Below are 17151 nucleotides of genomic sequence, written 5' to 3' on the forward strand. Positions count from 1 at the left end.
GAAATCTCAGGATGAAGTTTGGAACGGAGAAGTGGGAAGACACAGTACTTAGCTCTTTCGCTTTCAAATTCTCTACAACAGGGACTCTCTAGCATATGCAGAGAGGGGACGTACTGGTCTCCAAGCCAGTGGCCACGACAGCCTAGCCCCTTACCTCCCAGTCCCATTCTCCTACTCACTCTCTTCAAGTTCCCATATCCTCTTGGAGGGGATTCTGTAAATCTTCCAAGAGAACAGCCTGCATAAATTATTCCTAACTGCGTATCCCAAGGTGCCTGGCAGAGCACGTGTGTGGCACACATGAGGGGTTTAATAAAGGCTTGTAGAAATGAACCCTCCACCAAAACTCCACTTAAAGATTTTACTATCAGCAACCCCTCCATGGTCATATTCAAGGTTGGGGAAATAAAACTTTGCCTGTCAGGACACACACACACACACACACACACACACACACACACACACACGATTACTCCTCTGGGAGACAACCACCCAATACACTAAGAAACAAAATGACAGAAAATGCAAGGTAAGAAAGCAACAATAAACTAAAATATTCTCTCTTATTCAAGATGTTTATATGTTTTGAGGGGAATATCTCAGTTTTTCTTTATTGTCTTATTCTCCTCCAATTGGCTATCTGCTTATTCCTTAACTCAAATAAATCTTCACCTTACTATCATTCCTAGCAAGTGAAAGACAAAATTTGAAAATAGTACTAAAGATAGGAATTGGAGATGCCAAGGAAAGTCCATCTTTTTATTTCTGTTTCTCTTTTCCTTAGCAGATACTGTACTTTGGCTACTAGAGGGTCCCCTAATTTTTCAAATGAGAATCAAAACAGATTTTGACTATGCTAGAAGTCACACCCCCAACCCCCCAGCCCCAGAGCATAATATACGACTTCTCTTCTTGGCACTTAAAAACCTACATATCTTTCTTTACCTACACTCATATGCATAATCATATTCCAAACTCAATTTGTCTTCTTCTTAAGAATTGCTATTCTGTATGATTTACTTTAAGGCCAGAAAGTATCTGGCCTAACCCAGAAATATTTCTTACTTCCAGAATGGCAACTATTTAATGAATAATTAACCACTCCATACTTTCTATCAGGAATGCTTGCATTACCAGGGTAAAGGTATCCCTTACGTCTAAGCGATGTCATAAAATAGGCCTTTGCCAGAAAGACACCTTCATTTGTCATGCGAAATGCCAAGCGGTATTAACAAGGTCGATTCTGTTCGTGTAATATATTTTGCTTTCAGAGGGGCTTGAAGTGATTTGTTTGTGCAGCTGTAACAGAGTTAAATTAGGGATTTAGCTTCTGCTTAGCTACTTGAGCATCTATAACCAACGGCTATTAATGATCTGCCACTAGTCATCTTCCCACGACTTTCAGCATCCTGGGGGTACTGAGTTACACCCCAGCAGCCAGAGTTTACCCTTGAATAACCAACCCCGGCTTCTCAGAAACTGAGGGGAGATGAAATCTTTCAAACTGTTATTTCTTACTGCACAACCACCCTCACTCCAACATGTAAATGTTATTAGTGCACAGATTTTTAAAAAGTTGGGTAAGCAATTTAACTGAAATATCTTAGTTCATAGACTAGTTTCAGACATCCGTCCTCACAAAATGAGAAACAACAAAAAACGTTTGTGATCCCAACGTGCCAATAATCAGCCCCTTTCCCCTTTTCTCTCTTCAAACACCACTGTTTCGTCTTAAGTGGAGCAGGGGGAGAGGAAGTTTGCTCCCATGATAAACTTGTCAAACGCCTGCCCTAGGATTCTAATTCCTCTCTACCTGTTTTTATCAGCTGAGAGCAGCCACTGAAATGCTCTGAGGGGGGAAAAAAAAAAAAGCAAGGGGAGAGATGGGGAGAAGGAGAGGAAAAAAGGTGGGGGCAAAGAAAAACTGGAGTGCAATCCAAACAAAAATGAAATCACGCGCATGCACACACACAGACACACACACACTCACTCAGATACACAAAGAGAGAGGAAAAAATGCCCCCCCCCCACCTCAGGTCCTAACAACATACTTCTTTATCAGAGGTTCATTGTCAATCAATTAGCCGAGGCAGCAGGGGTCTGTGAGGTGGGGGTACCCAGGGAAACAATGGGCAGCCCTGTTGTATTACTATTTAATCACTTTGGCTAAATAAATAGAGCAGCCCTGAGGTGCTGTCATGTCAAGGGAATTTATAACAAAAAAAAAAAAAAAAAAAAAAAAACTTCATTTCTCCTTGGTCATTCCTTTTTTTCCCTTCAGGACAAGAGAGGGTTATTACTGTAGCCTTAAGTTCCATCTTTGTGTTTCTTGCCTTTGATTCCCACTCGGACCCTGCCACTTTCTGGCACTAATTTGTCAGGCTGAACAAAGAGAGGATTTGTACCTCCCGTAAGGTCTCAATTAGGAGTGGCTTCTGCTGTATTATGTGCCATTCAGGGAGGACACAATGTCAGTAATTACAGGAATTTGCACTAAATGGCTGAAGAATTCACAGCAAAACTCCCCCCCCCCTTTCTTTGGGCTTACTCCTCCCAAGGACTTGGGGGGAAAAGGAAAGCAAAATCTCTTAATGCCAGAAAGATGTAATTACCAACAGCAGTCCCAAGAGGTTAAACAGCAGCCAAAGGAGTAAAACCATAAACCTGACAGTGTGAAAATAGCAGAGGGGATCCCCTCTGCTCACTATGTTTCGTGCTCTCTCTTCTGTTAGCATTATTCAACTTCAGCCCATAATCAGGAGTACCGTCCCACAGTGGCCATCCAATATCACTCCCAGATTACAAAGCAGGAACAGAAAGAACGCTTTAAACTGTGAGCTTTGCAGCTCCCTCAGCACCTAAAACAAGGCCCTGAGCCCTTTGATTATAGTACTCAACTGGTAGGTTTTTCGATTGCCAGGAAATTACAGAAAAAACAGCTGTATGTACTTGTGCCAAGAGACCCATGCATCTATCTACTGAAAGGAAATAGGTATGTACACAAGTCTAATTCTGGAAGAAAACAGAACTGCTGCCCTGTGATCTAATTTATAGAGCATATTGTGAGCAACCTAATTTAGAACGACTTACAGGTATATACTTCATAAATATTTTAATAAGCTGCATAATCATTTCTTTTAGTATTAATTTTTAATTCCACAGGTGCCCCATTGCCAAACCAAATTTTGAATCCCAACCAGTAACTTCACTAGAGAATCGGACCTCATTTTCTTCCACAGAGGTGTTCCTGAAAAGCTGTACTAAAGCAGCACCGAATTAATTGTTCTGAAATACCACTTGCATGCATCATATGCTCTCTCTGCTCAGGAACCTTCTGTGAGGGGCACCTGGGTGGCTCAGTCAGTTAAGCCTCAGCCTTTCACTCAGGTCATGATCCAGCGGTCCTGGGGGGATGCCCCCCCCCGCCCCCGGATTGGGCTCTCTGTTCAGCAGGGCTCCCCCACCCCCCCACCCCCCACCCTTGCTCCCCTACCCCTGCCTACTTGTGATCTCTGTCAAATTAAAAAAAAAAAAAGAAAAAAAGGAACCTTCTGTGACTTCAGGATCACATGTTCAGTTGAACCCTATCAAACTCCTTTTGCGGGTCAAAAATGACTGAATAGCTGCTATTTCATATAGTTGTATTGCCACCGCCTAACTGTCACAATGGCCATCTGACACTGATGATGTGCTGATGTGATTAATGTCGGGCTCCCTGAGTAGACTGCAGGTTCCATGAGGGCAGGGGCCACGTCTGTTTTCTTGTAGCACAGACTTCTCCAGATGCACCTGGGTTTTTGACACATGGGCAAAACCTCAGCACATGGGCAGAAACTCAGCCCATGATAAACAGGAGAAGGAAGGAAAGAACTTCATTTCCAATGGCATGTTTTCAGGAAGAAGGAATGCAAGTGCAAAGGCCCTGGAGGCAAGAATGACCAAGGTAGATTCCAGAACAACAAGATGACCAATGTGGCTGTGGCTTCCTAGCATGAGGCAGCCATGCAGCTGAGAGGAAGCCATGGAACAAACCACACATCATCAAATACAACTATAAAAAGTTCAAGCACATGTTAAGAAATACACAGTTATATATAAGCTTGTATTTTCAAAACCATAACCTCAGGCATTTTGGGATGGTCGTGGTCCATTCTCTCTGCAGGGGCTCCTTAAGTTTCCAAAAAGGATATCAAAAATTCTTCACCTTCAGAAATAATTCAGTGAAAGAAGGCCAAGCGCACTATAACGTAGATTTAAAAGCCAACATTTGTAGCTCGCCCAGATAGCAACTGAATGACATCATAATAAAGAGCTGCTCAGGGCAATCTTCCACTTTTAAAGTTTTTTTCCTCAAAAATATTTAAAGGGAATAAATAAATAAATCCCTCCCAAAAATATTTAAAGGGGGAGGGGCTAAGTTGACGTAAAAACTTACATTCTAAAGACACTCACAACTGTGAAATACTCTGAATTAGCTTCTCCTTAAAATAACAGATAATGCCAAGTTCAAATAAAAACAATTTAGTTAGCATTTTGATGTTTTTAGAAGGTAAACATACTATGCAACTATCCATTTTTCACCAAATGGATATTTTTGTAAGGATGAAAAGTTAGGGGACTTAAATACTAAATGAATACAACAGCTGGTTTAGATTAACTGTGTCTGATCAATTTTTAAAGTCCCATCTGCTATAATAATCTTCAATATAATGAACAACCTCTCAAGTAATTTTAAAAACATTCAGAGGTTTGCTTAACAAGTTTTAGCCTTTTTCTTTTGAGACTCTGCCCCCTACAGGAGATGAAGTATTCCTACCTGGGGTAGGAAACCAGTATTCATGCTGCAATTAAGGAAAATGAAAAGCGACCATGTGTAGCACGAAGCAACTGAATGTAGCATTTTCTGATGGAAGGGGTCCTAAAATGACATTTAAAAATCTCTACTTTGGAATCCACCATACTACACAAATTAGGACTGACTTCTTCCCACCCCAGATTAGAAAACTACCTGCGCCTTACAGAACTCCAAAACAGAGCATGAAGGTAAGAGCAGAGCAGAGCAAATGAGTTTTAGATTTCATTTCTCCTGCCTCCTGTGTTCCGTACCACCACCCATCCCCAGCCAGGCCAAACTGAATAAGAACATTTAGGCAGCAAAGGGAGATACCCTACCACATGGAACCTAAAGCAGCTGCCAAAAAGTTCTATCCCTGCCCATTATGTAATCCGTCCCTCTTTTTCTCTACTTAGTTTCCTTCTCCCTGCCTCTTCTACTCACCTTTGTCTTCTTCCTGGTTTCATTTCTCCAACCGCTAGTATGTGATGGACCTGCTGAATACTACCTCTACTTGCATTTCTCCTTCCACTGAGTGCTAGAAACGCTGCTAATGCAGTCCCGAATGTGGGCAGTGCACACTCCATCAGGAAGCAAACTTATGAGAGCAAGGTGAATTAGGGGTCAACTATGTGATGATCCTTGTGTAATCCCTGAGGCTTTTCTTCCTCCTTTTACTAGACAGTTTCCCAATTCAGCTATTCCAGTCTCTGCTTTGAAAACTAAGCTGAGCTATTTATTCTCCTTGACTCCAATAACACAACAGATTTGTTGACCCTATCAGCAATCCAAACCCACAGAAGTGTATCATAATTCCAGAATCTTCACAGAGTCAGCATCAATAAATTACTGTTGGATGACTGAACTCTGAAATATATGCACTGATATAAGACACTAAAGGGGAGCCTGGGTGGCTCAGGGAGTTAAGCCTCTGCCTTTGGCTCGGGTCATGATCTCAGGGTCCTGGGATCGAGCCCCACATCAGGCTCCCTGCCCACTGGGGAGTTTGCTTCTCCCTCTCCCTCTGCCTCTCTCCCCACCCATGCTCTCTCTTGCTTTCTCAAATAAATGAATAAAACATTTTAAAAAAAGAACACTAAAATGTCAATAATTTCTAAAAGCTGAGGTAAAGCTAGTATTCCCTTATTTCAAAAAATTTTGCAAAAGTAGCTGGCTGACTTATCACAAGGTCATTCACACCTGCAGATACATGCAAATCACCTAGGAAGGCTTCCTTACCGGCTCAGAGTTGCTGGTCTCTCCTACCCAACTCTGCAACTTTCTGCTTCGTAGTAACTGAGGCCCTCCAGAGAAAGCACAGATGATCCACTTAATCGCCTCTTTAGGTACACTATTTGTCAATAGAAAAGGCAATCATCCCAAATAACTTAAACTGAAATTTTCAATGTGTCACCACTATTTGGGTTTTAAGGCAGAGACAAGCAAAAATTGGAAATTTGATCTTGGCTGGTGGTGAGCTTCCTCTTCTTTTTAAAAACAACATAATTAAATCTGATACACTTGAATTAAAATCTTCCAAATCAGGTTTCCAATTAAATTACCTTCGTGGCAAATTTACCTTACAGATACATTTCCTGTCCAAACTGTGGGGTTTAGTGAAAGCAAAATAATTTCATTTAGTTTATAGTAGATATATAGATTTGGTTTAGTGAGGGTTTTCTTGTCTAGTTTACTGGTTGGGGGAAAAATGAAAGGAATGGGAAGTAGGGGAGAGAAGCGATAATAGGGTTTTAAGAAATAACAGATGACTGGCCTTGATCTCTACTTTGTGCCTCACCCTTCCACAACAGTTCTAGAAGCCCTGGCTTCCCCAGGATGAGGTACAGGCCTACCGTGACTCAGAGGTCATCTACTGAATCATCATCTACCCTGTTGTTAGCCACCTCCAGATTTTCTGTCAAGGCTGACTCTAGATTCTATCTTAAGGGGATTTGACAAGGTCATGATCAATGACAGTCACCATGACCATTTTTCTTCCCTAGTCAGCAGACAGCTTTGGGCCTGAATATCTCCTTTGAGACAATTTATGACAGCCACATTTCCTGTGACCTTTATTTAAGAAGACAGAGGAAATGGAATCACGGCAGACACAAGAAGCCTAAATTCTAGTCTAATTATGCTTCAGCTAAGTCATTGTGACTCAGTGGGGTATATCCTATCTGCTTCTACTTACGTCACCACATGGCATAAAGATAGATGTTTTGATGTAGCGAACTCCTTGAAGGAGATGCTTTTTATTTTTTTTTAAAGATTTTATTTATTTGTTTGACAGATGGAGATTACAAGTAGGCAGAGAGGCAAGCAGAGAGAGAGAGAGGGAGGCAGACTCCCTGCTGAGGAGAGAGCCCGATGCAGGGCTCCATCCCAGGACCCCGGGATCATGACCTGAGCTGAAGGCAGAGGCTTTAACCCACTAAGCCACCCAGGCGCCCCAGGAGATGCTTTTTAAACAAGAGACCCACTGAGGGCTGTGACTGGCCCACTGAGGGGATTTCTAAAGTGAATTCCAATGGTGAGATTCAGGATTGTTCTTTCATAAGCTTTAGACTAAACCTTTGCTTCATACCTGCACATTTGAAACTCTGAGCAGTGAGTCCTCGCTCCAAAGACAAAGTTGTGAGAATGCTGAGGAAGCTGGTGGTCACAGACTGACGTTTGTTCTTCCTGAGTTCGTGCCCACCCATCTGATCCTTGGGTTTGCTTCTCAGGGTGACTTGCAGGTTTTGCTCTGTACTCCTCGCCACATTGGCTGCTGTTTTCAGAGCCTCCATCCACTCCTCGGCCCTCTGCCGGGTCTCTGCGCGGAGGCGGAGCACATCTTGGGGGAAGATGACTTGAAAGCAAGAGTCACAGTCGTCCAGGTTGTCCACCTGGACAGCCAGACACACGTCCACATGGTAGCTTAGCAGGGGGTCCTCATCTAGCTTGCCAGGCTGGAAAGCCATAAGGTAGGTTCTGCTCAGCACGAAAGTAAATGCCTTCCAGTTGTTCTGGACAGTGAGCCTGTATAGCGTCCCTGACTTGATAATGTTTTCGTATTGTTTGGGGCTATCCAAGACAGGGGATGGTGCGAGCAGCTCACTGGATTTCTTCTGTAAACAGTGATTCTGTGTACAGTCAACGTGATGACCAAGTCCGGGTGAGTTGGCCAGCTCATCCTGCTGCCCCACGTAACCAGGCACGGCGGCGTGCACGACTTCCCAAAGCTTCTGCCCCCAGTCCAAAGCCTCCCATGGTGATTCTGCCTTTAACTGCAGCTGAGTGTTGTCATACAGAACGGTATCCACCAGCCTGGCCTCGAGGTTGCCCAAAACAGATATGCTCTGGAAGTGTGAAAGCTGGTAGGTGGCATAGAGGGCTTGATTGCCACTGCTGTCGAGGCTGTAGAAGTACAAGTTGTACGGGGAGAGCTCTGCGTAACAGCTTTGCCAGTAACTGTCATGGTCCTTCCTAATCTCCAGGTACCCCTTCTTCAGAATGTTTGGGAATGCCTGCTTGTGTTCTAGAAAGGGGAAAAAAAAACACAAAAGAAGCAATGTGTATTAATTTATGAATATGAATGAACTCGATGAGATGAAAAGGCAGGTGCAAGAAACTAAAAAGAGATAGGAGAAGGACATCTTCCTGTTTCAAAGCAAACACAGGAGAAGCAGTACAATTTCAAGATAGTACAACTGACAAGATGTAACTGGGGGGAAATTTCAGATCTAAAAAACTTCACAAAGGTGTTATTATGAGTGTAAGATTAAGTACAGAGGGGTTTGGTTCGAAATATCAGTGTGACATGCAGAGGTCTGTGTGGAAAACAGAAATACAGGAATAACTAGGATTATCCCCCATGGGCCCATGAAATAACTGTACTTCCCCAGGATTCCATGTTTTCTAGGAAACATTCTACAGAGCACGAAATATAAAAGAAAGAACATTTCGTCCTGTCACTTGACCTAACCCCTTGCTAATCTCCCCATCTTTCTCTGGGTTAGGAAAGCCAGGAAGGGTCAATGGAAAGGACAGAGTGACAGAGCAAGAAGCGCACCACTGATAAACTCCTGTTTCTCAGACACCCCATTAGTCCTCAAGGCCACTTCATGAGCCTTCTGTCTTACAACCACCTCCCCAGGCTTGACTCAACCGACTTGTTTTAGGTCTCTGCTTACCTAGCAGTTCTCTCTCACCTCTGAGCCTGGATGGGCTTACGCGGTTCCTGCTGCTTCCAGCGCTCCTTCCCACTGCTTCCCCCAGCTACCACACACTTACCCTTCACTACTTAGCCATCCTCTTTCAGGAACAGAGTTTGTCCTGACTCCCCCAACCCCTCACCTACAAACACACAGCCCTGGGTCAGTAACAGGTATCCCTATAGTTCCTCTCTAATGGGTTCCTGTCAGGCTGTAGTATAATAGTGTATTTAAATATCTGAACAATTAAAATGAATTCTGAAGTTTTTAAAGAAGCCTGTCCTTCCCATTGGACTGTAAGCTCTGCTGAGGACAGAGGAGATGTTTGTCTTTCAAACTTATTATCATAGCACATAGTACAATGCCTGGTATACAGTAGGCTCTTAAAAAGTACTTGTTGAATGAGAATTATGGCTCCTAGCACAACACTCAGCATATAGTAGGTATAATTTCTTTCTCTTCCCCTGCTTCACAAGTTTATCTGGTTGTGCCATCTTTAATCAATACTTAGCTGCAATGTATGCAAGTTTAGTACTTTAACAGAAGGAGACTGTCATTTGGGAGTCATTTGGGACTTCCTGATACTTTTATCAGGCGTGAAAATGACATGCAAGAAGCAGCACCCTCCCTGATAGAGATTTCCATTTCTGAAATTTTCATTTCATTCTGTTTCTTTATTTCTTTACTAACACACATCAGAGGCAGTCATAAACTAATTGAGCCATTCCCTAAAGAAGACAAATCATACTCCCAAAGGGTATCATATCTGATCTTGGCTTTAGGGGAAAAAAAAAAGGTAACACAGATCTTGATCTTAAAATAGCAAACCAAATGAGAAAAGGAGAGAAATGAGGCAGAGAAAAGCCAATTTTACCTGCTTTACATCTCCAGTCCTGACACTCATTAGTATTTCTGTGATAACTCAAAAGCCATTAATTTCTTGCAACCTACACTAATCCCTTTGTAGAGAGATAATGGATGCCTATTCTCAGTTATCTGTCTTTTCTGATAATGCAATAAGGGAGGCAGTGCTGTTAGAGACACTGCTGCTACCCCTCCCCCTCTCATTTCCATCAAGCGCTGATGGTAGTTCAATCTTTTCCATAATAAGACTCATAACCATGCATCCCTCTGTCCCCATCTGTCCTGTGACCCAATGGCTCAGCTACGCATCCCTAAGTAAAATAAAAACTACCTTTCTTGCTTTTAGCTAGGAATTTTTCTCTCCTTTTCTTTCCTCCCTGCGAGCTTTCTATAATAGCAAGCATGAATTAGAAATTCTGCTTTAATTGGGTCCAAGCCAGCAGCAAACCCGATTAAAAACTCATCTCTCTCTGGTTGTCCAAGCTAGGGTGGTAGCTGCCAGTTTGGGTGGACCAGGTTAGAAGTCCTGCCTGGGTGTCTCAAAAGTCCCCTCACCTCCTCAATGCAGAGTAAGGGTAGAGAATGTATTTTGTTTCCAGATTTTTTCCCCCACCTGGCTCAGCCCTCTCTAAAGAGGTACATTAAACTGAGACAGAAGAGACTGGCGCTGATCACAGGAAATGGCCCATATTTATAGGCTGCAGTTTGTAGCGTTAATTTCTTGAAAAAGAACAGTCAAGAAGAAAGCAAACAGGATCAAGGATAGAAAGCTATCCTCTAGGGTGCGTGTTCCTCCCTGGAGGGCCTAGTTATATCAGACCTTACTAATATTTCCTGTGTGAAGTACTGATGTCTTTGAAATGTGGAGGGCGGAAGAACGACCAGTTCTCTTTAGCCTCTAACAAATGCTACTTTCTGTTTCTATCTTAAGTTGATTTTTAATATTTGGCTACAGACAAATCACGAGGTATATATTTAAATCTAAGCTTTCATTAATTTATAGTTCAACTTTTATTTCCCCAGACCATATCATTTCAACTCATTTAATTAACATCCCACACATTACTGTAAATTGTTCAATTTCACAAATGAGTTATGCAAAATCTATAAATGATTCCGATGGAACCACTGACAAGGATTATCACTATTTCCTCAATTAATTCAAAAGCTGATCAAATGAAAAAGCTGATGAAAAGCTGATCAAAATGAAATCACTGTACCCAAAAATTTCATATTGAAACCATGAGTAATTCCTTGTGAAAAAGAGGAAAAGAAACCCGGCCCACCCCTGAATTCATTTCCCCACTGAGTTCCACTTTGGCTGGTACGAAGACCGGTCCAGGTCCTCTGCTGTGAAAATCCCTTCTTCCTCCTCTCGCCGCCCTGCAGTACCAGCGCCGCAGTTTAAGGACGGCTGCTGTACTGCAGAGGAAGGAGGGCACTGTCCCCATCAGGCGCCTCATTCATCTGCCAGAGTTCCTCTTTTGCTATTATTTCCTCTACCTGTTCTCGGAAAAGTCTCCTTTCTCATGGCCACCACCTTAATCAAGGTTTGCTTGTTCGTTTTTTATTGTGGTGTAACGGACATATAACATTTTATTAGTTTCAGATGTACAATTCAGATGTAATGATCCAATATTTGCCTATACTGTGAAATGATCACCACAGTATGTCTAGTTAACATCCGCCAGCATACATAACTACAAAACATTTTTTTCTTGTTATGAGAACTTTTAAGATGCATTCTCTTAGCAACTTTCAAATATGCAATACAGTACTAACTAGTGTTGCCATCCTGTAAAGTACATACCAATGACTTTTTATTTTATAACTAGATAGTTGTACCTTCAAGACCTAATGCAGGTCTTAAATGAGCTCCTTCCTCTAGTCCTCCTCCTTCCTGGCCATCTCACACACTGTTACCAGCGTCAGGCACAGCCCCTCCCACCGAGGGAGTTCAAACTCCTTAGGACATTTTATTATGGAAAATTTCAAACATAATCCAAAGCACATAGAAGAGTAAAATAAACACCCAGGGACCTATCCTTCAGCTTTGGAAATCAAATTTCTGCTATTCTTGTTTCATGGGGTTTTTTTGGTTGTTTTGGCTTCAATATTTGAAAGCAGATTGCTAACACTTTACCATTTCTAGTGTAAATACTTCAGGGGGTATCTCTAATCTGACAGATAAAACTTGAATACACACACACACACACACACACACACACACATACACACACACCCTGCTTTCACACCCAACAACATGAATAATCCTCATCTAATCTACAGATTATATATGATATTCCCAGATTGTCTAAAAAAGTTTCTTTATACAGATGGTTTGTTCAACTTAGGTTCACACATTGATTTGGCTAATACATCTTTTAAATCTCTTTAAATCTATAACAGTTCTCCTTTTTTTTTTTTTTTTTTTCATGCCACACATGTTTATTGAAGAAATGAGTTCCCTTGTCCTGTAGAACTTCTCACATTCTAGACTTGGCCGAGTGTATCCTCATGGTATCGTTCAAATGTTCCTCTGCTGCCCCTGTTTTCTGCCAACTGCTACTTAGATCTTGAAGTTCATTTAGACTTTTTTTTGGGGGGGGCAAGAACATGTCACAGAAGGTTGTCCCACTTCTAGGGGTAATAAGATTGATGAGGGGGTTCAGAAGATGTCAGTCTGACCCCTCCATTGTAATTTTCCCCAGTGACCTTTCCACACAACGCAGGTACTTTTCTCCACTCCCCCACATTCCAGCTAGGTGACCTGATGCTGTTTCCAGCACTCACCCCTCCCAACTTTGTGCATGTTCTCTCACTGATCTCCCTGTCTAGATCTCCCCTCACCTCTGCGTGGGTGCTTTCCTCACACGAGGGCGAGAACAAAATCTTACCTACTCTTTTTTTAAGATTTTATTTATATGTCAGAGAGACAGAGCACACTTGCACACAAGCAGAGGGAGCAGCAGGCAGAGGGACAGACAGGCTCTCCGCTAAGCAGGGAGCCCACGTGGGAGTCGATCCAGGATCCCGTGATCATGACCTGAGCCAAAGGCAGACGTTTAACCGACAGAGTCACTCAGGCGTCCCAATATCTTACTATTCTTAAAGACCTTCTTCATTCCCTCTAGTTGAAAACAACTGTCCTCCCCTGAACCCCCAAGGCTCTATGGCTACACTACTCTGATGACTCAGATTTCAGATACTATCTCACATTTATCACATAGGTATAAAATTATGTAACAAAATTATTCAAAAGATCAGAAAGAAATGTAAAATGCAGCAACAAAAAGTTTCTGCCTCCATACTCCAGCACCCACAATCCTCCTGTCCAGACTATATATTATTTGATATGAAGCCCTCAGACAGGATATGTATACTAAGAGGTACATTATATTTACTTACATAATTATATAATTATTAAATACTTACATACTTTCATTTTTATTACTTCATGCATTTTTCTCTTTTTAAAAACCAGCACATCCCAGATCACAATACATAAAAGAAACACTGAGGTAATCTAGTTTACCAAGAAAATCTGGACTGCCTGAGTCAGCACAATGAATGAAAGTCACAAGAATAGGGCAGCGAAGACTGGGAAATGATTACAATGAAAGACAAAGAGCAACATTTTAATGTTTTCAAAGAATTCAAAAGCCCAATGTGGTGCCAATATTCTAAAGCAAAGTTATCTAGGCAAATTTAAAGGACATGTTTAAATCCTTATTACAAGATTAATAAATGTAAAAGGAAGCCAAAGTGGAGAATGAAGGGAGAAGACCACACACTTCAGTGTAACACCGTCTAAGACAAGCCTGAAAGGACTGCCTTTCAAAGTCTGGCAGATTATATTACATTTCTTCTGTGGTGGGAGGGGCTGGGGGCTCCTTTGGGTCTCCTGTAAGTAAGAGCACTAAGACCCTCATGAACACTCCACCCTCATGACCAGGCGCCTCCCAAAGGCCCATCTCCTGATATCATCAGTTTAGAAGACAGTTCAACATGTGAAGTTTGGAAGTGACATAAAATATTCAGACCATAGCACCAGTCAAACAGAAACTCATGGTGCTCAACTTCTATCACATCTTTAGTCCTGACTATTCATTCTTTTATTCACATAGTGGATCCCAAACACAACCCCCACAACAATTTTTCCATACTTCCTTTACTCTTCCCCAACACCGAATCCCACTGCCTCATTTTGTGCACTGCAGGGAGCTCCTTTGCACATACTATGCTAGGTTTCATGTCAGCGTTGCGCTGCTACCCGATGTCCTGCACAAGTGCTCCGGAGCACAGTGGCTAAGGCCAAAGGTGTTGGAGCCAATGAGCCTAAACTGAAATCATAATTCTGTACTTACTGGCTTGAGACCATGGGCAAATTACTTGACCTGAGTCTCAGTTCTGTCATCTTTAAGATGGGCTATCATAATAGTACTCTTGTGAGAAAGAAATGAGTAGCTCTTAGAACAATGCCTGATACATCGTGAGTATTCAACAGATGTTTCTTATTTTGGTCATCTGGTCTCAAAAGAATATTCTTGCCTCCTTGTTAAAGCCAACCCTTCCACCTCTACGCTGTGCCTAATTCCTTCCCACCTCTTTAGAATCTTGTCCTCTGCAACATCTAAATACTTTCCCTCCACAAGTCTCTTTTCTTCCTGTCTTCCAATACCCTAAGGTTTGTTGTATCTATTAAAAAAGCATTCACTTGATCCTACCTCTTGTCCAGCTCAATCTGTCTCCTTCCTTCAGAGGCCAAATTCTCCCACTGCCTCCATGTCCTGTTCCACACAATCTGGATTCTGACTATTGCTGTGACCTCATCTCACATCATCTAGCATCCCTTCTCTCATTCCAGCCACATTCTTTTATGTTCTGTGAGCAAGCTGAGTGCACTCCACCCTCTGAACTCTGAGGTGGCTATATCCTCCATTTGGAACTTCTCTCTGCAGCCCCACTGACTTACACGCCTCCCAGTTTTTCCCCTCAAAGGTGCCATCCTCAGTGAGGCCATCCTTTACCACCTTCATTCAAGAGCCCCCTCTCTATCTTATACTTTGCTTTATTTCCTTCAAAGAACTCTCTCCTTCTCCTTGAGGGCAGGGACCTGGATGTCTCTCTCACCCCTGTATACTCTGTGGCTGTCTCCATAAATATCTGTTGAATATATGTACAAAGGACTCTGCTAGAATCTGTGGACACCAAGTGAATCAGAAACAGGTCCTGTCAACAGATCTATGGCCCAATTGAGCCCTTCTTTTTCTTTTTCTTTTTTTAAGATTTTATTTATTTGACAGACAGAGATGACAAGCAAGCAGAGAGAGAGAGAAGCAGGCTCCCTGCTGAGCAGAGAACCCGATGCGGGGCTCGATCCCAGGACCCCGAGATCATGACCTGAGCCGAAGGCAGAGGCTTAACCCACTGAGCCACCCAGGCGCCCCAAGTCCTTCTTTTTCTTTTCACAAGTCCCACTTTCTCTTTGGCCCCAGCCACCCTAAGTTTGGACCTTATCACTTCACAGCATGAAACTAGCAGAGTCTTCTAATTGGTTTCAATTCCTTCCATTCTTTCCATTTATCAATCCATCCTATACTGGGTGGGGGGTAGGTAGGCTGAGGGGAATCAATAAATAGCATTCCTTCATTCACCCAAGTTTTAAACCAATTGAGATTGACAGACATTGTCAGACACATGGAGAACATCAGCCAGTTGGAGGATGCAGCTTAGGGATCCTCCTACCAATCTGACCCCTCGGACTCTAAGTTATAAGCAGTACTGATTACCACAGATTACCCCTCCTGGGGGACTGCCCATGAAAGGCTGATAGATGGAGAGGAGCAGGTCTGGAGGAACAGACCAGAACCAGTGCTTCCTGTGAGAGAGGCTGAGTTATACAGACCCAGTTCCTCTCCTAAACTTGCCTGTAAGTTGCTGTTCCCTGGGGATGGAGTGTGCAAAGGGAAGGAAAGAGGCCAGGAGTGTTAGTCTAACTGGTATCCCTTTACATAGACACAAAACTTACAGGAGAGGAGGTTCCCTGGTACCTACCCACACTACCCCTCCACCCTGTTGACTTACATACGTTTTATAAAATACCACTTTAATTTTGATTTTCAAGTAATTTTCAAGTGCCTCTTTGCTAAACATATCATACCAAGTCTGTCTGTTTGGCTTTGAAGGTTCTCCAGGACCTCAGACTACAACTCTCAAAAATGCAGCCATTTCCACGTTAGCCTCCAGGCCATTCCACACACATGCTATGTTCACCTCCATCTTGGTCTCGTGCTCAACCCTCTAAGCTCAGCCAAAGCATCCTTTCCTCAATGAAGACCTTTCTGACATGCTAGATTGTCTCTTTTCTTTATATTCCTAATAAACAAAACACAGTCTTTCAAGTCTTTGTGTTTCATGTTATAGTTTTCAACTGTATTTAAGCCCCAGAAACTAGGGGGGAAAGTTTTAAATAGTTTTAGGTTTTTGTTCTCTTCATTAGAGGCACACAAGAGAAGTGACACAGCCAAAAAATACTGCAGGAACCAAAAAGGGGCTGTGTCTTGACATCTGAAATATGCTGCACAGGCCAACACAGCCACAGCTCATGGATACTTGTTAACAAACATTTACGGTAGAAATGAAGTAGACTCAAGTGATGTCTTTTCTGAGGGCTACTTTGGAGACCTTTCTTTACAGGTAAAGGAAACTATCCCATTTGCTCTCCCTTCATAATAAACCCACGGAAAAAGATATATTATTTGTGAAGACTCTTGTAGAAACAGACCTGTAACATATCTGGCTACATATTAGCTAGACAGACATACCAACTTAGGGATCTTTTCCATCTAAGTTCTTTGCTATGGGCAACACTGATAAGAGCATTAGTCCATACAGTCCTGGTCAATTTCACTTCTAAGTGTGAACCCCACTAGGAGATCACAGACCCAGCTTCTTAAATGCAGAGGCTTTCTGCCTTCTGTGACAAGGGTAATCCTTAGTCTTTAAGAATTTTGTGACCCAGAAAACAATTCCAAACCAACTTTCAAGCTATGCTCATTCAGTGCCATGGTGGGCTTTTACCGTGTTTCCCTAATCTATAGGAATTAAGTACAAAAGAGTCTCCCATACTTAGGCCAGCAAATTTTAAGGTAAATGGCATTTCATTAGAGTATCTTTGGGTTACATTCTAGAATCATGGCAACTTAAGAGTCGGAAGGACTAGAAATCCAAGGTAGAACTTCTCAGTTGCTT

The 17151-nt window shown here is 42.5% G+C and overlaps 1 protein-coding gene across 3 annotated transcripts in view; it reads right to left on the reverse strand.

Moving 5' to 3' along the window:
* Window positions 1-17151, reverse strand: part of PLEKHM3 (pleckstrin homology domain containing M3) — a 179934-nt gene that overhangs the window by 131147 nt on the left and 31636 nt on the right. For all 3 annotated transcript variants that reach the window (XM_059393342.1, XM_059393343.1, XM_059393344.1), the window contains one exon: window positions 7422-8357. In XM_059393342.1, coding sequence (XP_059249325.1) covers window positions 7422-8357 — 936 coding nt within the window. The remainder of the gene's footprint in view (window positions 1-7421; window positions 8358-17151) is intronic.

The sequence above is a fragment of the Mustela nigripes genome, chromosome 3 (assembly GCF_022355385.1).
Source record: "Mustela nigripes isolate SB6536 chromosome 3, MUSNIG.SB6536, whole genome shotgun sequence".
Lineage (NCBI taxonomy): Eukaryota > Metazoa > Chordata > Mammalia > Carnivora > Mustelidae > Mustela > Mustela nigripes.